Raw genomic sequence first — 24,771 nt, 5'->3', positions numbered from 1 at the left:
GGAAGTCAGGATTTTATTACATTCATCTTGGTGTCTTCAAGGTCTAGAACAAAGTTGGTACCCAGCTAACTAACATTTAAATGCTAACAGAATGGATACTTCAAAAAAAAAAAAAAATGGAAGATTTCGATAGTAAATTGTTTCTTTCCACTTCAGCACTTCCAACTATTAATAGACTGAATTCAGCTTTCCAAAAAGTAAAAGATAGCTAGAGTCTTAGTTTCTACGACATATTTTGTATTAATAATACAAATTGATAGAGTATTTACATGTTTTTTAAAAAATCCTTACTACCATGAAGTGTGTACCCTACCAGTCATATATTGGTCAAGGCAACTCACAAAATAAATTCCTGGAGGTCTCTTTATTGTACACAAAAGGTAATGTAGTGTGGGTATTCAGAGCATGATATTAATCAACAATGGCTACTAATCCCAAGTGATTAAAAAAAACAACCACCAAGTTATATTACCTAGCTAATGTCTGCAGGTAGAGACAAGGCATTTTAACAGGAAGATCCTCGGAAATGCCCTCTTTCACGCTGGGAAGATGAGACTGAAATGGCTTTGTCAGATGGTAACACAGAATGCTTGGCTCCGCTGCGCTGCTCAGGGAGAGCAGGAAGAGTGCATTTGCCTTAATCACCTGGTGAGCTTCCATAGTGGGCAAGGCACGAGGAGTCTTGACTTGCATTGGTTTCCTCCTGGATTGTTTGACCTGGCAAAGAAAACTTTGCAGTGATCTTTTCCTACTTAGATTCAAATTTTAAATTTCTTAGCCTAAGTATTGTGAGCTTCTAATAAAAATTATTAAACACTTATAGAACTATTTTAAAATAATAATAGTGATTACCAAAAATAACATTCACTTTATGCTTTTCCTGAGCTGTCTGAAATTATTTTATTTTGAACACAAACTATTTCTTTTCTTTCTTTGGGAAAATCTAAATGTAATTTTTTTTTTTAAAGGGTAAGTAGTGCGTGTGTGTGTGTGGTGTGCACTGTATGTTCGGCAAAATTTCTAGTTAGGTGTGCCTCTAGTTCCCATAGACCTACAACATAATTAAGGGTAAGACAAAGAGAGGAGATAAAGAGTAGAAAAGGAAAAGGAGAATGGAAAAGAGGGAGAGTTCAGAGATAAAGGTGAAGAGGGAAAGCTAGGTACATGTGTAGAGTAGTACACCATTAACAGTGAAGAATTACACAGGAAACATTTGTTAGTAACGTATGCGCCACAGCACAGGTTAGTTGTCTTGTATTATCCCAAGGTATAATTTATTTTTGTAATTAAAAATAACTAACCTAGTACAAATATTAAATTTGCATATTATTCCTATTATAAAAACTGATCTTTAATATCAATTCTGTGGAGTTATCTGATATTGTATAAGGATAAAAAGGGATTTTTGTAAGATTTATTCTTATCACGAACAGTATAGCCAGAACAGAATAAAAATACCTTCTCCCTTGCAGCAGCCTGTTTTTCACGGAGATATTTTTCTCTACAGCGATCACATACCAGATACCAAGTGCTTCCTCCTATGCCACCATCACCACAGTTACCAGCCCATCCTCCACAAAAATGTCCAATGCTATTGTAACCTTGTCCACCGGCATACCGGCCACAACCTTGAAACAAGAGCAAAAATACACTTTAAGTGTCCTTAACAATCCGATCCTTGATGCTTATACATGAATGATGATTTACCTTTGCAAAGTAAGCAAAATACTGAAGAAAGTATCTGACTTTTTTTTCAGGCTATTAACTGCATCAGGAAAATAGCTCACTTGGCCAAAAAGTAATCAATTAAATGATGCCTAAAATACTGGAGATACTCTCTCTATACAGGTAGAAAAAAAGAAATTTAAGATGGGGGTACATTTAGGTTTATTGACATATGCCAATAAGACTGGACAAAATATTCTGTAATGATATATTTCAAGGAATCATGTATTTCACAAAACATTTCATGTATGATATGTAGAAAGAAAAAAAATTTAACCAAACTCATAATAGGTGAATTTTGGAATACTTATCAATTGTTATAGAAATCCTTACATTTACCTAAAATACAGTCTTCTGGGCACCTGGGTGGCTCAGTTGGTTAAGCGACTGCCTTTGGCTCAGGTCATGATCCTGGAGTCCTGGGATTGAGTCCTATATCGGGCTCCCTCCTCAGCAGGGAGTCTGCTTATCCCTCTGACCCTTTCCCCTATCATACTCGCTCTCTCAAATAAATAAATAAAATCTTTAAAAAAATACAGTCTTCTGACTAAATAGTTGAGATCAGTTCCATAGGAAAATGACCAAGGAAATCAGTATAGTCTAATTTAATTTGCAACTTTTAACAGGAAAACACTAAAATCAAAGAAGACCTAATACTGGGATCTTTCCTATGTGTATGGACCGGTCATTATTTCTGTTGTGTTAGATACCTTAACAGCACCCTTTGGGTAACACATAAAACATTTAAAAAATAAACAGTGTTTCAGAATGTGATACATTAAGATACCATTGTACTGAATTGCCTTACCACCATACTATCAGAATTTCTTTACCTATTTTCCACAAAACTGATACTGATGCACTTTAAAACAGTTTCCCTTTACTTTAACATAATTCATAGAGCAGCTCAAGTCAGAAGTGACTTAGTTCCCTCTTTTTTTTTTTTTTAAACACAAAGTGCTTATAGATTCAGTAATACCGTTTACCTGGGTGAGCCTGTCGCATGTGATAGGTCACTGGGTATGGATGGGATTCTCCACACAGCTCACAGATGGTGTCCTTCTCTGGTCCGCCCACGGCCAGCTGGGCCATCTCACCAAACAAATTACCCCTGGGTCGAACTTCTGTCTTTTCCTTTTTCTTTTTGTCTTTTTTGGCCTTCTTATTCTCTTTTTCACACTCTTTCTTTTTAAGGACTGCACAAGAACCGGGACTTGGAAAAATCATATTCTGGGAAGCTGCTTTGATAGTAGCCAAAGAGATGTCTTCCCAAAAAGCCACTAAATGTTGTAAAGTTAAGGGAAGAGGAGATTTGGACTTCATTGGGTGGTGCATGGACATTTCGAAAGTGGCTTCGGTTTTCCCATCCTCACATTTTTCATGCAGAGGCGGTTCTTTAAGCATAGACAACACCTTATTTTTGTTGATACTACCCATTTTAGATATATCTGGTCCATGAGGTGCAATATTAAACATATTCAGTGCAGATGATATCTCCAATGAATGTCTATTTTTTAATTTGGTTTCCTTTTCTTCTGTAGGCTGTTGGCTGTTTAAACTATTTCTTATAGGAGCATGTTCTTTGGAAAGTTCAGGATTAAATTTTAAGAACGAAGAACAGGCCATTGCATCATGTACTATGCCTTCATGCCACAGGAAAGAGGCAAAGACTGCCCTGGCACACTCAGCCACGGAAGGAGACATGGCTTGCTTGGCGGGCTCCAAAGGTTTGGATCCATCTCCTTTAAAGAGAAAGCTAGATTTTTCCTTTTTGGGCCTGGTGTGCCTATTAGCACATTTTCTACTTATTTTGGGGGATGCTCTCATTTCCTGTTCATCTTTCAGTGGTGCTTTTCCTATGCTGAAATGAACTTTATTGGAACTTTCATCGACACTCTTAAATTCACTGCTTTCGTCACAGGTGCTATCTGTTAGACTATTTGTTTTTAAAGTACTTGAAGTGCAGACCTCGACCACTTCACTGTGAAGGTTTTCTTGTACCACATGGGGAGAAGGAGCTCTATTTTCGGATCCAGGGGAATCTTTAGAATCCTTTGGTACCGGTTTTGGTTTTGGTGATGTTGATCGTCCCCTTAATGGTTCTGTGAGGGGCATTTTCTTCTTGCGTAGGGTATCTGGGTCAAGTGTGTAAGAGTCTGATTTGGAACGTTCCCGAGGAGGATCAAGTTTAGTTTTAACAGGAGCAGTGCTTTTTTGAGGTAGATTTTTATCATGTGGTGAGGAGGAGCGTGGAGAACTAGCACCAGATGGGCTAGACCTATTGGTTGGGAGAGTCTTTGGCTTAGGAGATGATGACCGAGAACCTGGTCCTGGGGATTCAGCTCTAAAGCTAGAAGACATCCTCCCATCAGATTTTAGTGTCTGCAAGGTGTTATGGTTGGGGGACAACGACCTACTGTGAGAGTCTGACCTCAACTTTGCAGCATCAGATTTCAACATAAGGGATTCACTAGCTGATAAGCCTTCTGTACCCCTTGGCTTCTTCTGATCAGCAGTAGTCCGGCTCATACGTCCATCAGGTTTAAGAGATCTGCTGTGTTTAGAGGACAGTTCTGATTTTCCTGATGTAGAGACTGGTCTAGAAGATGTTGAGATAGTTCCTCGGTCACCTGTATGGTCCATTTCATAGTGAAAATTGTTAATAAAACTATAAGTTACTAACAATATAGCCACTAAATATTGAATAAAAACACAGCTAAAAAATTTATATTGTCATAGACAAAAATACTTGAAGAATAAGGGAAAAAAGGGAAATATTTCTTGTAAAATTTCTATTGCATCATTATACAACCATTTCCACCAAAAACTATTTTCATGGATGTACAACAGACTGAACAAGTAATACCTATGCATCAGTATGAATTATCCATGCTATTTGAATCTCAGTGCCAGTATAATTATTCATTAGAATTTAAATTTAGGGACAGACCAAAAAGAAAAACCGTAACTATTACTTTTCTTGAATAAGAAATTAAAACCTATGTATTTTAAAATATAAAGTAGTTGAGCTAAATTTCCAGTAGAGTCATACCTCACATCCTTATTAGGGTAATGGTACAGATCTTACTGAGTTAGGAAACTGAATTTATATATAGATACACTTATTATTTTCAAGTACAGAAATACACACAATTAGGCTGATAAAGAGCTGCTTAGGAAACACTAATGATTGGATTAGAATTTATAATTAATATATGAATGCCTGAAAGTTATTATTTAATTACATGTAATTCTGGCAGTCTTATTGTTTATAAACAGATTGTATTCTAAAAGTTTATTTAGTTCATTAAGTTTAGTTGGTTAGAACTTAGAGCTGTGTCTTCTTGGAAAAAAAAAATGGTGGGATCCTCAGAATTAGGAGTACAAGTCTGAATCATGGGGCCCTGAAATAAGAAGTCAGGAAAATAACAGAAAAAAAGGATAAAAAAATGTCTCTCTTTCCCAGGCAGAGCACTAGATATTTCCACAGGGACAACATTTGTTTTTGGCATCCTGGCCCTCATGCAGTGCCTCTCCTTCCTCATGCTTTCCTTTGAGGCATTGGAGCCAGGCTGTCTTTGTCACCAGTAAGTGGTCAACCTACAACATCACCTTTCTTCCCTAAAATAAAAACATCTCCCCTTAATGCACATAATATTAGTTGTCAGGAGAAAAGCAATCCGATTAAAGTGATTCAAGTGGTATTAAAGACTGAAAACCCATAAACCTTGCTAGAAGTATTTATATTTTTTGAAAAAGGGTATGTGGTAAATTGAGATGGATCTCTCAACTGGTTATATTGCAGGTATCTCTCTTTTTTTTTTTTGCAAAAGGGATGCAAACAAATTTGGATAATGTAGGGAAATGTTTTTTGGCTGGCTTGTGTGTGTGTGCATGGGCATGTGCAAGTGCACACAGGTGTTTGTAGTCTATACTCTAGTTGTATATAGGTCAAGACAGTATTGCCTAGAATCTGCCCTCCTAATGGAAGGTCCATAAGGACTGGTATTTTTGTCTGTTACTCTTCACTGATACAATGTCAAGAATGGGTCCTGGAATATAGTACATGCTAAATAAATACTTTTTTCTTCTGCTATTCCCAAATTTCAGATTCCCTGAAAATCCACTTTTTATAATTATGACTGCCAAGGCCACAGGGAAAGCTAACTGTAGCCACTACGATGTAAGGGTCAGATGCTTGAGAGTCTTGTAATTCTGTAGTAAAATAATGAAGTATGGCAAATGGCGTCTCTAGAGCATATTAATGAATGGAACAGTTATTTTAACTGCAACATAACAGTGTTCAGAATAATTATTCTCATTCTTTGAATGAGCAAAATATACTAAATATATGCTCTTCAGTTTCTACAGTTCTTTATCATTCTATCATGAACTTCATTTATCATATGCAGTATGTGTTCTTTGCATAAAAATAGTGTAAGACACCAGGCTAATTTGAGGGAAAAGTGGTGAAAAAAATCACAATATATATATAAAAAAAATTCTAGATACTGATGCTGCCTTGGTAGAGCACAGATAAAAAGATGTAAAATCTTGACAAATAAGTGCTCTCAAACTGTGCAAAAGTAGTTTAGCAAACTGCTGCTCATCTTATTGATCTAATAGTAGATCCATAGAGCAAATTTTATAAATAAACTGTATTTGGTAGAATTAAATATCAGTCTAGTGCTTTCCACTAATTTTCAATGTGTGATGTTTGGAGCACTGGTTTTTGTTACTAATTTGACAGCTGGAAGTGCTTTCACCATCACATTTATTTCAGAAGCTGAACGATATGTAACAGTAAAACTAGACAACTAAGTAAACAGTAAATCAGTTTGCCAGTCCTTTCTCTAAGAGATCAATTCATGAATCGAAACAGGTTTGCTTTCTAAATCAATGGTGTGCAATTCCTCATAAAGGGAAATCTCTGTGGTTGGCTGAATAATGGAATCTTACAAATATCAGGAACACTACTTGTCATATGTTAGCAAAAAACGTTTGCTATGTAGATAGGGTTACAGAGTACAGGCGCCTGCATACTGCATTTCTTTGCCTCTAGTAGTGGTGAATATTTTCTCAAGATCTGTCAGTGGTCATAGCTAAATACCTTTTGGGAGTCCAAGTATATAAATAATGCAGAGTTATTTCTACCTGAACTGTTAACTGCCAAATTATAAACAAATCCTTTTGAAAAATTTACTTTTCCAAAATGTATTTCATATATTTTTTAAAAAGAGTGTCATGTTTGTTAAGTATTGTAGACCCATGTGCTGCTAACTGATGTTTATTTTCTTCATTTGGGTTTAAAAAGTTTTGGAGCATGTAGTAAGTATTAGGAAAAACTGTCATGTTGTAGCTGCTTGAAATATCAATAAATATAAGAAATATCAATAAATATAAAATATTTAGAGCATATATAATACTTTCACATTCATCACTTAATTTAGCTTAATTTTTTATATTTATCGTATGTAAGTTTAAGTCATAGTAGGCAAAAATTGTCTAACCTCAATGGAATTCTGAAGAAAAAATAATACAGGGCAGGATGGAAATTTAGTACATTCAAAGAAATTAGTAAACATGTTAAATATTACATATTCATTCACTAATGACCTGTATAATTTTTTTGTGCCAAAATCATAAATCATCAGGTTATGGGATACTACACTATAATTAACATACCACAATGTAATACTATATTGTGCTATGCCATGCTATGTATCAGGTTACACCACACTATATACTGTAGAGATCAGGTTCTACAATACTACTTATTATCCTATAGGAATATATAGTATCACTGTCAACTGTGAAAAGGAGAAATGTAAAAACGTCTTACCGATTTCTCAGAAAAAGGAAAACTACTTGAAAAACTTCTGCAATACATTAACCACTGGTGCAAAAATAACTTGGTAAAATTTTCTTAAAATACAGGATTTCAAGTTTAATTAAATATTACTTTAAGACAAAAAAATGAGTAGGCATCTATAGTCTTGTAAAAGACCAAAAGCGTATTTTTAAACTACCTGAAATTTTACCAGTTGTCATAGTAGTTTGAGTATTTCTAAATTTAAAATCTTAAAACTAAGTAACTAAGAAAATGCTATAAGGAAGACTCAATGCCAGACAGGACATGTAGGTTTAGACCTATGTATCTACATATGTATATCTATCCTGATACCTAAGTTAAACTAAAAAACTTCAACTTAATTATCAAAGTGTTTTTCATAAGAAACTGAAACAGGAAAATGATTTAACATTCCGTAGCAGAAAAATAAGTTTAAGACTAACCCTGTCACATGAGATACTATGTTCTTACAGATCACAATATGCTTTATGCCTTACACATATATACCACCTTGTTCTGATAATATTGACTTTACAACCCCCAAATCAGGCACTTCTTTCTATATACCTATTTTGTTTAAGACCTTATATAGGTCTGACATTAAGTAAAAACAATATTTAACCTATAAATATAACAACCATGCATATCAATAGGATAATAATATAATATTGAATAGATACAACACAAATTACCCCAAAATATCAAATTTTAAATAAAATGATAAACTTTAATCTTAAAAAATGGAATGGGATGGAGATGACTGAGGTGAACTAATAAAACTTTATTGAAACCTCCTATGTTCACTACGAATGGCCCATCCATGAATGCACGCATACCCACCCTTGAGTTTGTGAGACAGAGATGAGAGAGCAGAGGCAGGCCCAGCTACACCATAAGTTTTGTAAATGCGCTCGCGAGAAGCAAGGTTGTGAGATGGAGATTCTATAGTGGAAAACATTGGCAAAGAAGCAGCACAGATTCAATGGAAAAAAAAATTCAGCAGAGAACACAAGCAGAAACAAAGCATTTCAAATGGTATGCACAATCACCTTAGTAAAAAGTTTATATTTTGCTAAATTTTCTAACAGGTTTATATTTCTCTAAAATTAAAACGGAAAACAAAGGTCAAATTGATTTAAATTAATAAAGATAGCTCCAAATGCATTAAAAGTTAAGTAAGGCTCATTGCTCTCATAAACCAAATATGAACATTCCTTTTTAGACTAATGTTTCTTTAACTCAGTTTTCTTTTCTTTGGTGCTCACTTACTTATAAATAAAAGTTTATAAGTAAATTTTTTTCCTTTATAAATAGCGGGAGATACAGAAATATTACTTACAGTTTAGCATAGCTACTGTCACCTAGTTTTCTGTATGGACACATGACTATAGGATTTTTCCAGTATGTATGGAAACACTTACGGTTGACTACTTTTCTAAGTCCACCTTTGGTGGGAAATGTTAGTGCTACTGTTCTGTAGAGCCTATTACTGAGATACCAAATTTTGTTTATAAAAAGTTTTGTAACACAAACAAAGCAAAGCAAATTTATAAGTCACTGAAAAATGTTAGACACATTAATGATTTACCATGCAGAAAATGAAGTACTTAAATTATCTTTTTTCCAAATAATTAATAGAACTTCTAAATTGTAGTCTTTTAAAAGTAGTATCTTAAAAAAACACTCTATCTAAATCTGAAAAAAAAATCCATTTTATTTAAAATTTTAACTCATAGCAATGAAAATAAATGTAATCAGTTGAGCTAAAATAAATTCAGGTAGTAAGGAGATAACTTTCTTGTTACTGAAATAAAAAACTGGATACGACATACACTTTCCTCAATGCAGAAAAAGTAATCGTTGACTGATTTATTAGTGTGGCCAAGATTAAACATGAACTACTCATAAGCCAAGAAGTCCTTCCATGCAAGGTACTGACTATGCATTACGTGTCAGACACTGTTCTAGGAATTGAAGATAAAATGATGAACAGAAATAAAGTCCATATTCTTATGGAGTTTATCTTCAGGTAAAAGGAGAGGCAACAAACAAATATATACTAGATCAAGTGGTGATGAACTTGGGAGCCACAAGCATGCAGATGCTAAGTGACATTCCATGCCTGGAGAGGACCAATTAGGGAGTGAGGTCCAGAAGAGACAAAGCCCTGGGACATTCCTAGGAAGAAAGAACAGAGGAGGAAGCAGAAAAGAGAAATGAACAGTCAATGAGGTAGGAAATATCCAGCAGAAGGTATTTCAGGGAAAAAAAGAGGGATCAACTCTGTCATACACCGCTGACAGATCAAGTACAATGAGATCTTAGCACTGACAAACAAAAGTGACTAGAGTAATTTCTGTGAATAAGGATGACTGCAAGGACCCCTTGCAGTGGTTCAAGAGAGAAAGGTAGGAGTGCATGGAGAGATGGGGCATACACGCCCTCAAATCATCTTCATCTAAGTTAAAAAAAAAAAAAAATCTTAAATTTTTAATGTTTTTGGGCAACCTTCTTTTTGAAATCTATAAAACCTCAAAGGTACTAAGCACTGCAAAAGGAATTCTTCTGCTATTTAAATCTCATATAATACAAAGTCTGCAACTGTCACTGAAAATATCTGTTAGGAGGGTACCAGCTTTCGAATGGAACAGTTAATTCAAGGGGAATTCAAACTGCAAATGTAAGGATACAGTCTTGTGGCTTGCTTGCTAAAGTCTGTGAAGACAGGGTTTAACAGGAGGACACAGGAGAAGGAATCAGAATACTATCTTAATTGGAAGCACCTGTAAACATAAATGTGAAAAACAAGGCAATTTGTAGGGTAAGATGTTAGAGGTTTAAGGACAAACTCCTGGAAAAGGTTTTGAGGCCAGAACAGCTTTGAAGTCTTTTCAATATGTTACAAAGCCTAGAGAGATTGAATTCCTAGGTATGATTCACAGTGAATAAGAAACATTTTTTGAAAGTCTTAAATGCCTAAAGAAATTAAGCTGTGACTACACACAACACTTGTTTTATGCATTTAATTTTTACAAAATTTGCTCATATTTGAACATAATTTGATATAGTTAACTTTTTAAAAGATGTGTATTTTTCAATTTAAAAAGAGAAACAATCCTTAAGACATACATTGGTATCTATGCACAAAAGAAAGTCAATCAACTTTCAGGCAATTTGTTGGAAACGAAATAATCATGTTCTTTTTAAAATCTCACTTTATAGGAAAAACAACCAATTATTAAATTTGCCTCGGTGGAATTTTGATTATTTTGGGTGCAATATATAGTTCACTAAAGAGAGTATTAAAACAATATAAAAAATGGGATTTTTCTCCAGTACTTATTTGAAGTCAATATTGTGTGTTTGGTATAAAATATCCCTTTATTAACAATACGGTTCTTTATGTGTCATTTATTCTTTGTTTTCTTTGTTTTGGATCCCAACTATTAAGTTCCCTGGGGAACTTAGTTCATTTTCTGATCACAGCAACCCTGAGTTCACTGTAAACTGTACTTAAAAAAATCACTCCTTAGGTACTGATAATCAAAAAAGCAGTATAACTTTAATTTTTAATAAGGAAAACATTCTTGTTTCAGTTTAACAAGGACAAATTGTGGTTTTGCTGTAAATATTAGAACCTTGACCTTGTCACTGGGAACATACACTGGAAGAATCAAAGAATATGTCACCATCTGGTGGCAGCACACAAAACTGCAGTTCTGGGATTTAAAAAGCAGCATATACTCCTTTTCATTGTTAAGTCAACAATTAAGCAATGATCAGAAATGTTAAACGGAATATTAGAAAGGACACTATGTTGGAAATACATTATATCTGAGAGGTCAGGTGTCTAATCACATCGCCTATGTCACTATCCCTGATACTCAGACGGGAGGTAATATTGATGGACTTTTTCCCACAGAACATGCTATAGGAGACTACAAATAACTGGCAGAAATAGTCTTCAGCATCTATTTTTGCTTTTCGTCTAGTTCTCAATCTTAAGGAGATTTGGATTGGATTTTATAGTCTCAGTAAAATTACTAGATGTAATCCTAACATAGATATTTTAAAGAATTTGAGGAAGTTTTATAAATAAACCTATGACAATGCTTAAATTTCACTGTATTCTGTCCATGCTTATACATACCTACATTGATGTGTGTGTATATATGTATTTTAAAATATAAGAAAGAAATTAATTCTATAGATCCTTCACAAGCAATGATCATAAAATTTCATTGAGCTTATGGTAGAACAACAGGGACAGTGTTCCTGACTTTCTTCACCTGATTTAAATCCCAGTACTGTACATTTGTATTCTGCTCTGAATAGAACTTCAGATATTTTTGACAGTATAGACGCCTTCCATAGGCAGTAAATGGTTAAGTCTAACTTGATATTCTGGAAATTATTTTAAAATTATCTATTTTTAAAAATAAAAAAACTAGTTTATTGGTTCTTGAGACAATATATAAACATTCAACCTAGTCAAAAGATGTGAGTAACTGAACAATATGCAGATAAAACAATTAGTATAATTAAGTGTAATAATTATTCCCACTTCTGTCTATTAATAGTTTGGAGGATTTAAAATAAGGTGATAGTAATAATTACGAACTCTTAGCTAGTAGCCGTCTGGACGGACAGCTTTAGATGCAGTATCACTGCACGATCGGTAAATCCAGAATCCTGGTAAATTTATCAGGAAAAAAGCTGAATTATGTGAATACTAAAGGAGCTTAAGGAATGGAATAGGAAATAAAATTTATTCACATAAAGGTAAGTATACTAAATGAATTATAAAATAATGAAAGCTAGAACAAAATTTCCAACTGAAAGATAAAACAGAAACACGCTTTTCATTAGAATATAACATTAACCTACATGATAAGGAAGTTGGAAGGAAGATGGATGAAAATCTGTAAGGTGGATATAACCCCCAAAACACAATGGGTCTCTAACTTCTAGACATAACTGCACCTGCATAAAACATACTCATAGCATATTACTGAATACATAGTAAATTCCAAGTAACGATGGTTAAGGGATATAACATTAGGGAAAAGCGTATCATTTCAGAGTTTTTGATGGCTGAGATAGGAAAATTCTGAGCAAAATCTGATGTGTGTGTATCCTGGGCCTCAGAAAGAATAACTTCAAAAAACTCCATGAAAGGATTAAGTATTACTCCTTCAGCGATAATGTGAGGCACAAGAGGGCTGGGGATGCTCTAAAAAATAAAAATCTGGCTCTCCACAAACTTATTAGTTGCAAAGCAAAAAATGGTAACTATCGATCAGAGAAATCAGACACTTTGTTCAGGTTCACTATAACCATGTCCTGTCTTAAGAAGGATACAACTTATGTAGCACAAAGACAGCTAGAACTGAAACCAACACAAAAAGCTTTTAGAGAAGATACTAACGTTTGAAGAAAGAAGAAAAGAGCAGTCACATAAATCCAAGGTTCCATCTGTGCCATACCTTCAAGGTAGGCAGGTAAGCAAATGGACAAATTTTGTGGTATGATTACAAGCCAGGATAGAAAGGACCTCTCAGTCTTGGAAACAAAGCTGGCTTTTATACACTAACATTCATAGTAATATCTGAAAATAGTGTTACTATATGAAGAATCAATCTCAAGACAAATAATAAAGTTATGCTGTAAAATGTACACTGAGGAGTAGCTAGGAAACCTCAATTGTCCCTTTCCAAATTCTTTCTTGCTACTCCTTCCACACTGAGAATAAACTGATCTCTCTCTCTGGCTGTGATTTCTTCCAACCTTCCTTGGTGCATAAGAGATGTTAACTGCTTGCATCAGAAGGCAATAATGATATCCTCAGATAACATTTACTGGGCACCCCACTTTACGGATGGGGTAAACAGGGCTCAAATGTGTCAAGTAACCTAACTAAATAAAGCTAGTAAGTGGCTGGAGAGGAAATTTGAGTTTTAAGTCTTTCCATCACTTCATCTCTATAAGCTAAATAAACACAATGCTTTAGTATATATTAGTATTCTCAAATGTAAATAAATATGCATGCAGATACTCAAGTGGACCTTTTTAGTCACATTTAGCAAATTTTGGTCTCATTTAAGAATGTGACATACAGGTGTCATAGAAAAACTCTTGTTGCAAGGTAACCTTGAGGTTTCCTATCTGGGCTTGAAAGTCCTGTCAAAATAACAGATAACATAACAAATAATAAAATAATATATGTTACATGTTACATGGTTAAAATGCCTGGGAGAATAGTAAATTGTCTTCATTATCATTTTTTCTACAAGAAAAATAAAAACAAACTATTTAGCATCCTGTACAGTAGATATAAAATGCCCGTGTTAAACACAGTCATTTGGAATAGTTTCTCAGTTGGAGGATCATGCTTAAGTATAAACTCAGAATTAACATAACTCAGTATATTAGACACCATGTCGTCATATTATAGCAGTTTTAATTAGTATTGAAATATTCTTCCTCTTCTTTGAAGCTGTACACTGAGTAAATACTGGAATATCTAGCATAAAATAACAAGAAATACATGACCTTAAATTCATGGTTTACACTGAAGAAAGTGATCATCTTAGGCATTTACAGTCAATAAATATTCCTTCAATGCCTATGATGTGTAAGAACCGGTCAGGGGCTATAGGACAGAAAATGATGTTTTCAAAACGCATGAGTAGACAGTGAAAATAAGGTTTCTTACAGAAAGCAGGCAGAGATAGCATACTCCACCTCAGTTCACTAGAACCTCATTGCAAAACTGCTTACCAACTCTAAAAACTACATAAATAATTTGAAATAAAAAAGTAAATTATACAACAGTAAAGAAAAAGCCTATATGCACACTTCTCTCTCTCTCATGCCTATCCACGCATAAGACAAGGGAAATTTGTAATTTTATTTCTGTTAATTATTCTATTTCAGTACAATAACAGTTGAAATAATTTGTGTATATATATATATAATTTTGTTAATTTCAAAAATTATCAAATTAATTTAATGTACCAGAATAAATACCAATTCCAAATATTAGTGAAAAACTATGCCTCAGGAACAAAACAACCTAAAGAATTATTGATAATAACACTCACAGAAATTCTAGGTAAAGTTAACATGTGGGGCAGTTCATGTGTGTCTATGTAGAGCTTGTTTACTTAACTGGGAACTTGAGTTATGACATTTAGGAAATCTTTTTTTCCTTTCCAACTATTCTGCATTCTTAAAATTAAACTATAAAGGAAAAAATAACCAACCCGAACAAAACTAATATTCTAGATGATAAAACAAATGCAGTCAGAAATTTTAAAAACACATATTGGGGCACCTGGGTGGCACAGTCAGTTAAAGTGTCTGACTCTTGGTTTCGGCTCAGGTTATGATCCCAGGGTTGTGAGATCGAGCTCTGCATCAGGCTCTGCGCTCAGCATGGAGTCTGTCTGAGGTTCTCTCTCCATCAGCACCTCCCCCCACCCACCCCCACTTGCTCTCTTGCAAATAAATGAATAAATCTTAAAAAAAAAAAAAACCCACACATATTAAAGGCCAGTTTTGGCAGCATTACTTATCAGTACAAAAAGGTGAATATTTATTTATTTATTTAAAAAAAAGCTCTTTTTTTTTTAAAGATTTTATTTATTTATTTGACAGAGACACAGAGAGAGAGGGAACACAAGCAGGGGGAGTGAGGGAGGGAGAAGCAGGCTTCCCGCTGAGCAGGGAGCCTGACGGAGGGGCTCGATCCCAGGACCCTGGGATCACGACCTGAGTTGAAGGCAGACGCTTAACGACTGAGCCACCCAGACGCCCCCCAAAAAAGGTGAATATTTAAAACATGGTCTTTGTAGTCAGTAGGACTGGCCTCACATTCTGGCTCTACCATTTTACTGTAGGTGTTTCTAGGGAAAATCATTTATCCTAAGCTTCTGTTTCCTTATTTGTAAGATGGGGACATTATCTTAAATGATTAAATGAGGATGTATTAAAGTGCTTAAATACAGCGTTTAGTACATAATGGTGACTATCAGTATAAGCAAAAATTAGTAAATATAGTCTTCTATACATGTTTTAGAATCACAAAAGTATAAGAAATGATTCTCGTTTTACTAATTAGTAATGGGAAATTCAGTACGTAGCCATCTTCTAAAGCAAGGTGAACTGCTACTGTGATGATAGCAGTGACGTTCAGGAAAGAATACCCTACTCAGGCAGTCTCAACAATAAGCACTCTGCCATATTTAGTTTTCTTAATATGATGTGATTAAGGCCATTCTAATTTATTTCCAAAACATTAAAACTATTTTTAGATTCCATACTATTTTTAGTCACGCTAAAAATTAAGAATTCTGGTTTGCGGAATTTGGAAGTCAAACTTCAATGATATTCTGATGAGACTAAGAGGTTTAGAAGAAAGATTTAAGTTAATTCCCATTGTTGGAGTACAGGCAAGCAATGATTCAGAAAACTGGTAACTGAGATATGTCTAGGCCATGATTTCAAATTTGCTCCAAGATGGTGAAGGAAGAAGTGGTACTGATAACACCCAGACACAAGATGCATAAAATTATTTTGATAACAGTGTCAGTTGGAAACCTATTATCCTTTGGGAGAGACAAATCTGATTTTATTATGGTCTTTATATTTTGAAATATTTTATTAAATAATTTGGTAAAGCAAAAACAATAATTACACTTTTTTTTTTAGAAGACTTGCAATGACCCTTTGGGTAGAACAAAAATATCCTTACTTCTTCTCTTGTCTGCTGTGGCTATGACATTATCAGGGTAATTTCTTGTTTAAAATTTTATATCTAATATGGATTTTCTACCTAAACTGATCATGATATTTTTCGTTTTTGTTTTTTCCCTTGTCTTTACCTTTCAACCTTCTTGTAATCTGGGCGGCACATATAAACGTAAAAAAAATGTTGCTCTATAAAATGAGTAAGCTAAGTTGTCACTCCTCTTTCCTTCTTCTGTAATGCTTACCAAGGAAGGAAAGAACTATTTCACGCACATGACACTTATATTTCCTTGAAATTCTTCTTTTAAGAGACAATCAAGTGAATATTATACATATATAAAGAAAATGACTGGCTAGAAATTGATATTACTTACATTTCTAAACTACTTAATTTCATTAAACTTGCCTAATGTATAGTGCAATCCTAGAAAAGCTTATACTCCTATATACTCTAACGTAGATAATATCATAACAAGTAACATCATTTGCATGAGCTGGGACTTTCATAAACTACCTCATTCAGTGAGTGTGTCAATATATTGTATGGCTGATATATGAACTGAAGGCCAAGAAGAACATATTGTTGTCATATTGCAAGAAGGTTTGAGATGTTTATGTGGAAGCCTCAGGAGGTTATTAAGAAAAAAGAACACTCTGTTAAGTGTAATTTGTTTGGGTCTATTTTCCAGATCAATGTGAGTTACTATCCTGGATGAAAGGCAAGAGCAATCTTAGAAGGCAGAGCGAAAATCAAATGATCACTTTAACATATTAGAAACAAGAAGAACAACAACAAAAATAAAAAGCAAGAGAAGAAACAACAATTTGAGAAAATCTGGAAACCTAAAGTTGCTATACATTTCATAGATACCAAATTCACTTAAAAGAAACAAACTTGCCCAGTACCACCTCTCCTCCACCCACTTGTATAGTGAAATAGGTTTATTCTCTTGGGGCATCTCTCAGTAATAAAGATCCAGTGTAAAACAATGAAAGTTATCTCTATAACTGAGGCTTAGCATAGTCATGCATATTGTAAAAGAAAAACTTAAATAAAATAAGTTTTTCTTAACACGCTTTATTGTATGTATTTGCTTATGCTGGAATTAGAATAGAGAGCATAACAGTCATACTTCAATAACTATACTTAATAAAAAAGGTGTGATTAAAAAACATATGTCTTAGCTGCAGAATGTCTTAGCTCAAAATAGCTTAAATTAAGCTTCAAAAATGTGGGAAGGGATAACATCCTCATTAAATAAAACCAGTCAAGTGAGTTGATAAATAATTAGTAACTGATAAACAACTCAGAACAAAGCTTCAGAAATGGCTTGATGAGGCAGGTAAGGCTGACAAACTTACTCTGAAGCTGAGGCTGCTGGAAGGAAAGGGGCTGTCCGAACACAAATGGGCTGTGGACTAGGGAAGAGGGAGGTTTTGCAGCTTGATCAAAGATGGAAGGAGCTGGGAGATTGGGCCGTGACTGAATGGAATTCAATATGGCACTCAGTTGGTCACCTGCAGTGGGCAAAACAGTCAAAACTACAACTTGTTATTAATTAACATCCAAAATGGCAAAGAATATGGTGTTTATGACATTCAGATAAAGTTAAACACTAAATAAAACTATGCCAATTCAGAAATGAGTGGAAGCTCGTGTTTGTTATCCTCAAGTTAGGGACCAAATGTTGCATGTTGTTTTAATAATCTTATGTAACAGCCCACCTACAAAAACAAATTCATGTAAATTCTTATACAACATTGAGCAGCAGCATGGGAGAATTCAGAGTCCATGAAGAATCTATGATAGATAAGTTGACTCAATATCATACAAGTGTAAATGAAGATCTAAGTAAACGATGTCTTCTACATAATACCTAACAAATGACTAAATAACCCTGCCTCATATGCAGTACACTTCATGCAGAAAATAAGCAAATATGAAAAGGTTTTTAAGAAAATGTAGAATTGAAGGGAGGCAAAGCATATGTTATTAACTTAGTAATATATTTACATTTAGTTAATAAATTAATATTTCCTTTTTTTTAAGTGGTTCCTGCCAAGAAATTATACTTCTTAAAGCATGAACTCCTTTGCCTGGATGAATAATATAAAAATCTATAAGACCTATAAGATAAAAAGGAGTATGAGCCATCTAATTTGAACAGTATCTCAAATATGAATTCAGGCATTTTTCCTTAAAATTAAATACAAAGGACTTTAACAGATAAATATTTTTAAAAATATGAAACAATATAATTAGATGGATGATCCTTAGCTCCTCCTTTATAAGATTATGCATATTAAATAGTTTATATGATGCTGAAAAAGAGAAGAAGAAAAAACATATCTAGACTAGCTGATGCAGAAACCGGAAAACAGTACCTTTCCAGTCCCTAAATATAAATAAAGTTTTTTAAGTGAAAACTTTAAATGAAGCAGCAAGAAGGAAAAGACTTATATGGAAAGAACTGTGTACATAGCTACATGCCTACTGTTCAAAAACTTACGCTGTAGTTACAGAAAGGATTTTAGAGATTATGAAGAATTATTTAGAATTAAGAATACAGAATTTTTGCAAAAAACAAGTTCTTGAACTTGGGACAGTATAAAAAGTTAAAGAAAATGGGAATTACTGTTAAAGGTAAGTTCATAAACAAAGGTTAGATATATTTAATGAGATTTAAATTTCTTAATATTCCTTTGCACCATCTAAATATTTAAAAAGCCTACTAACAAGTACATGCCATTTCTGAACAATATTAGCAGAATCACACTTTTAAAAAGTAATACTTTAATATTTCTACTTAATAACAAATGTTCTCAGCAATGTTTGGCTCTTAAAAGTTGGTTTATATTCCTATGACGTTTTAATAAATTATATTTTAAAGACTGATTTAAAGTGATAGCCACCAGTACAATTTAGACATTTTAGAGATTGACTGACAGCATACAATTTGAATTAAACACGGCTTTAAAACGGATTATTAACAAAGCATAGCAGTGATAAGTAAATGCTGAGATTTTAATTTAGGAATCGATAATGGGAGAGAGAAAGGGACATGAAGAAAACACCACCACGCATTACCCTACTTAAGTATGAAGATCTAGCTCAACTTAGTTGAAATCTAACCTACCAAAAATAAACAAGCAGGTATCTCCAAGCCTGCAGGATAGACCAACATAACAGAGTAGGAAAAGCCAAAAAGAAATCTTGTAGCTAGGCTTCCTTTGTATGAATACTTTGTGGAAAGCAATAAAGGTATCAAACAAAATGTGGTTTTGTTTTAAATTGAATATTTCCTCTATATTGATGTCATTTTGCATCTTGTTGACTATTTCATCATTTCACTTGCTCTGCAAGTCAGGTCTAATGACACTGTCTTTGTTCCTTGAAATCAAATCCTATGAATTAGTTTAGATAACATTTTAAAGTAAAATTATTTCCCCATAGGCTATCTTCTCCCTTCTACCCATCATCCAACTCTATGCTACTTGCTGATGATATGCTGATTTAGGAAAGGAGTCAGGATCAGGTACATAGAAAGGGACAGGAATGTGTCTGAATTTAGATACAAATACAATTTTAGATGAAATTCAGATATAAATTATTCTGAAATAATTATTGTTTGGATTGTCCATGACATTGGTCTCTTCTAATATGGCAGCCCAAAACAGCTACACACATTTTACATTCTTTGGCTTAGGGCTTTTGTTTTTCTTTTCACAACTTCCTGATTTCATTATACATATCAAACCCAAAGATATCATCCGTTTCATGTAATTCTAAATTAACTAAGATCACTTGGTTAGACATTCAAAACTGCACATACGTAATAAGGCTGATGTGTAATATTACTTAAAACGTTTTGATTTTAAATGATCATTTTGGAAGGTTCTTTTTTTGCTCATTAACACTACTCTTAATAATAAGTGGATGATAAAAACAATAGTTCTTTTACTAGATATAGTGTCACAGAATCTTTATGATGTAAATTCCAAGTGAATATCTTTAAAATAAGAGCAAATAATCAAGAACTCCTATAAAACATAAGCTAAAACTGTTAAAATGATAATGTAAAAACAACACTTCTGCAAACATTTTGATTGTTAGTTTTCCAGGAAACTTTAATAAAGTTTTGTGGGTGAACAGTAATAAAAATGGGTAAAAGAGAAGGTAATAAAAAATATTAAAGTTGGGTAGGTAAAAGACTCACTTTTGAAAACCTACCTTTATTATTTCCAAGTCCATAATCAAATCCTTGGGCGCTGCAACTTGCTCCTTTATTAAAAGCTTGCACTGAGAAAGGGCTTGGAGGAGGAGTCTGAGAATTTTGATCCAGAAGAACTTGTTCTATAATAAAAGGCACAGCTATAACATTAGTTTCTTATGTGCTATTCCCTATTCATAGAATAAAGAGAGAGTCGCCAAGGAAGAGTTTATAATGGTTAGATTTTAAAATAACCTCACATTTAGATTTAATAATAAGTCTAACAATTAGGGTCATTGACACTTGACAACGTAAATGACAAATCTTTGTTTTCATTTATCAAATACACAGTGAAACTTAGAAACTGGATATGTTCTTATGGAGCCAATTTACTTTTACTGTGGCTGGATACATCACTGAATGTATACCAATATTTTTGCACCAGGAACTCAAATTTGTAACAAATTTATACAAGAGTATTTTATAAAATAAAAATGTGTACCCTATAAACCAGAAATTAAAATATTTTGTATATTAGTACTCAAATAGTAAAGTCTTAAAAATGTCTAAGTATACGGTACTTTTTTCTATTTGAGTACTAATATACAAAATATTTTAAGTTCTGAATATAAAAATTTTGGAAAATTTAACTTTTAACTTACTTTTACTTATTATATAAGGCCATTTTCCCCAAAATGAAAGGATGATAAACCAAGTCATATAAACAGAGCTATTTGCACATGCTCAAGTCAATAAATATATCAGAATTCCTATTTCATGAAAAAAAGGCAAATATTTTATTCGGTTTACAACATAATTAATAAGCTAAGTTATTCTCTATTATCAATCAAGTGGCCATAAGAATCTGTATAATACTAAAAAACTAATGCCATAATTCAATAGCTATATTAACGCCAGCTAAAAAAAAAAAAAGGCAAAATAAAATCTGCCAAAGGTAAAAAAGGAGAAAAAAAGTATTCCATCAAAATAACATAATGAATAATGAAAAGTTTTGAGTATATTTTTTAAAAGCTACGATCCCTTTAAAGACAAAATGGAACCAGAAGAAGGTGGTGGAGTATTCTTCCTCCCTGTGAATCAGAATCCTGCTGTACCACTGGTACTGTACGTCTACCCCTTCACTTACATTTCTAGACTCTTTTCAAGAAATCAATCCCAGCACTTCCCTTAGGCAATACTCTTGCGTATGAGAGATCTCAGCAGTGGAATATCTCTTCTGGAAAATACCCATGAACACTAATCTGAATGGGAAAGACGGCATCACTCTTAAAACCTCAGAATGGTCTCAGACTCAGAATCGTCTCAGCACCAAGTATGAACTCTGTTTTAACCAAGCAGTAACTTTGCCTAGTAGCTTTACTTACAGATATAAAGAATTTTAACAAGAGGAAAATTTTGTTTTACTTATAATACCTCATATAAATTGCCATAGTGCCAAATCCTCTTACTTCCATATTAGATACAGTTACTAATACCAATGAGCAGACTATTCGGATACAATTATCAGCTAATCTTAGTGATTTTAAGGCACCAACTTATCACACTTTTTCCCTGATCACCCCAGGTCTTAATGTTAATTTAAGAATCACATTATGATCAAATACATATGTATCAAAAGAGCAAAGGACCATTAAGTGATGGCAGAGAGAAATTTAAACTTCTGCTTTTAGGGCAGAGTATCTTTCTTAGCAGAAACAATATCCTAATTTAATTAAAGAAGCATTTTATCTAAGAAGAACCTTCTACCTTCTAAGTATATAGAAATAAAATTCTCCGTTTAAAAGTCAGTCTTTTTAGTATAGACGGCATTTTACATTTTAATAACAGCTAACCTTACCATCTGCTAGCTTTATGTTATTATTTGTTCATGTAGCTTTCATATCGAACTTACAAAGTATTTTCATTTTGTAAATGAGAAAACTGAAACACAGAGATGTTAGGTAACTTGGCCAAGGTCACACTACTGAAAAGCTGCAGAGCTGGTGTTTGTACTCTAGCAGTCCAGCTCTGGAGTCCACTCTTACACATTAGGCTATATTGCCAGTTAAAATAATTATAAGCTAGGAAGGTCCTTTGATAGTTACCTAAACTATTCTCATATTATTTAACTATGTCTTCTATAAAGCTGATCTCACTTTAGGTATTTTCATTTATATCTAAATATTCCTATATAGTGGAAATGTTTAAGAATTTCTGAACTTGTAGTATGTACATAAGTATATTATAAATGGGAAGGTTATTTTGTAAAATGTCTGATTTACATCAAGTGAACCCTTTTTCATTCTCACAACAAATGAAGGATGGTTATGCCATTTCAGAACATTATTTTATAACCACATCATCTCTGACTATAAAAAGCGTGTCTGTAAAGACAAGGAAGGGAGTAGGTTCTCAAATTCTATTCATTGACTACTGACACAGGGCGGTATGGTGTAATGAGCACAGCATCTCAAATACGAATGAAGATTCTAGCTCAGGTCTTATATCTCCCATATATCCAGCTGTATAACCATAGGGAAGTCATTTTAAATTCTGTGACCTTTAGTTTCCTTAGCTGTAAAATGAAGATTATATAACTTATCACACAGGCTTGTGAGGAAAAAAAAAGGAGAATTGTTTAATGTACAATATTAATATATCTAGATGTACTCTGTCATTCATGAAGTTTCAAATTTAAAAAAATCTAAACTTATGGCCATATTACCTCTTGGACAATAAATACTGTGAATTTACTCTCTTTTGGATAAATATGCGTGTTCTTTTATATCTGACCTTTTCCTATAAGTTTTGGGATTTGGAATAAAATCTATGCTTGACTTACCCATTTATTTTGATGTCCTAACTAATATTTTTGTGACTCAACTTGTATTTACAAAACTTAATATGCAATTAGTATGTGCCAAAACTGTTTTAGAATGAGAAATACAAAGATTAAAAACCCTGTGCCTGTCCACATAGGACTCACAATCTAGTTTTAAAGATATAAAAATTAACTTCAGTATAATATCAGTTTTGTCTAGTGGTGAATATAGTTCTTTGGGAACACAGATTTCTTGACTCAGTCAGGATCATTTAAAGTTTCACCCAAGTGATGACATGGTCTGAACTTGGAAGAACCATGTTTTTGCCCGCAGGAGAATGATGAGAGGGGGACAATAAGGAAAGTCTTTTATTAAATGAGATCATTATTGAAAAAGATAAAGTTGAAAGCTGAAACTCTAACAACAAAATAGGAACGCTCCAAAAGATGCTAGGCATTCATCCAATGCTCCTATTCTGAGACAAAATTCAATCAAATGAAATTGCCTGGGAGAAGTACTATGATTGCTGGTTTGAAAAGTGAACTTCCATCTAGTGGCAGAAAGGGTAAAACATTCAGCCCTGGACTGGCACAGAATAATGAATCCACATCAATGAAATAAAAAGCATGGCTTTCAAAGATGGATTCATATGTTCCATATTTTCTTTTAATTTTCTTCTTACAGGTGCATTCATTTAGTATCCATTATTTTACAAACAAATGTTAACAATTGTAAGATTTTAACCTTTAGTTTTGCTTTTTACCTAAAAAATAAACACACAAAAAAGCTGTTTACTTCTGCATTTCAAAGGTTAATCAGAATAAATCACAAATTTAAGCCAACTTGCCATCTTCATGTCGGAGGTACTGGTTTCCGCCTCTGTCTCTAGCTAAGGACCATGCCTCTCCTTCATCACTCTCACAGAACTCTACCATGCTGTTCTTATCCAGCTGCACCCACGCACCTTCAGAATTGGTTACCTAGTACATAACAAAAAGCATGATTGATTCGCTTGATTCTTTCAGGGTACTCAGGCTGAAAACCAGCAACAAGTTTAAGTGTTTGAATAGGGTAATCATTCCGAAAGTTTTTACCATGAAATTAGTTTCTGAAATTAAGACCACAGCCTGAGGTAAGACAGAAATCAATAAAAAGTTCTGTAAAATACTGCTTATTTATGACTTTGGTAAAAATAATAATTTTTAAGGCACAGGATAATCCCTAAGTAACTTTAAACATTACCCCAAAACAGGTGGCACTCTCTCGCTTTTTCTTTTTGGCACCTAAAATGTCCTAACACGGCAAACTATTATTTAGATTGGTCATGTCTACAATACAACCCGAAAATGACCCTGACGCTGAGAAATAGCATGACACACTACATCTTCAAGCTCATCGGCTGAGGCAAATG

General features: G+C 33.6%; 1 protein-coding gene across 16 annotated transcripts in view; it reads right to left on the bottom strand.

Annotated features, from left to right (window-relative positions):
* Positions 1-24,771, bottom strand: part of MYCBP2 (MYC binding protein 2) — a 283,331-nt gene that overhangs the window by 61,323 nt on the left and 197,237 nt on the right. For 10 of the 16 annotated variants that reach the window (XM_032402809.1, XM_032402810.1, XM_032402812.1 and 7 more), the window contains 7 exons: positions 24,208-24,340; positions 20,559-20,681; positions 17,690-17,869; positions 8,417-8,518; positions 2,712-4,355; positions 1,459-1,628; positions 473-717 (listed from right to left, as the gene is read on the bottom strand). In XM_032402809.1, the coding sequence (XP_032258700.1) occupies positions 473-717; positions 1,459-1,628; positions 2,712-4,355; positions 8,417-8,518; positions 17,690-17,869; positions 20,559-20,681; positions 24,208-24,340 (2,597 nt within the window). The remainder of the gene's footprint in view (positions 1-472; positions 718-1,458; positions 1,629-2,711; positions 4,356-8,416; positions 8,519-17,689; positions 17,870-20,558; positions 20,682-24,207; positions 24,341-24,771) is intronic. The other 6 variants (XM_032402817.1, XM_032402819.1, XM_032402821.1 and 3 more) reach the window with 4 other exon arrangements.

The sequence above is a fragment of the Phoca vitulina genome, unplaced genomic scaffold (genome assembly GCF_004348235.1).
Source record: "Phoca vitulina isolate PV1807 unplaced genomic scaffold, GSC_HSeal_1.0 scaffold5, whole genome shotgun sequence".
Lineage (NCBI taxonomy): Eukaryota > Metazoa > Chordata > Mammalia > Carnivora > Phocidae > Phoca > Phoca vitulina.
This window is presented reverse-complemented; position numbering and strand designations above follow the sequence as displayed.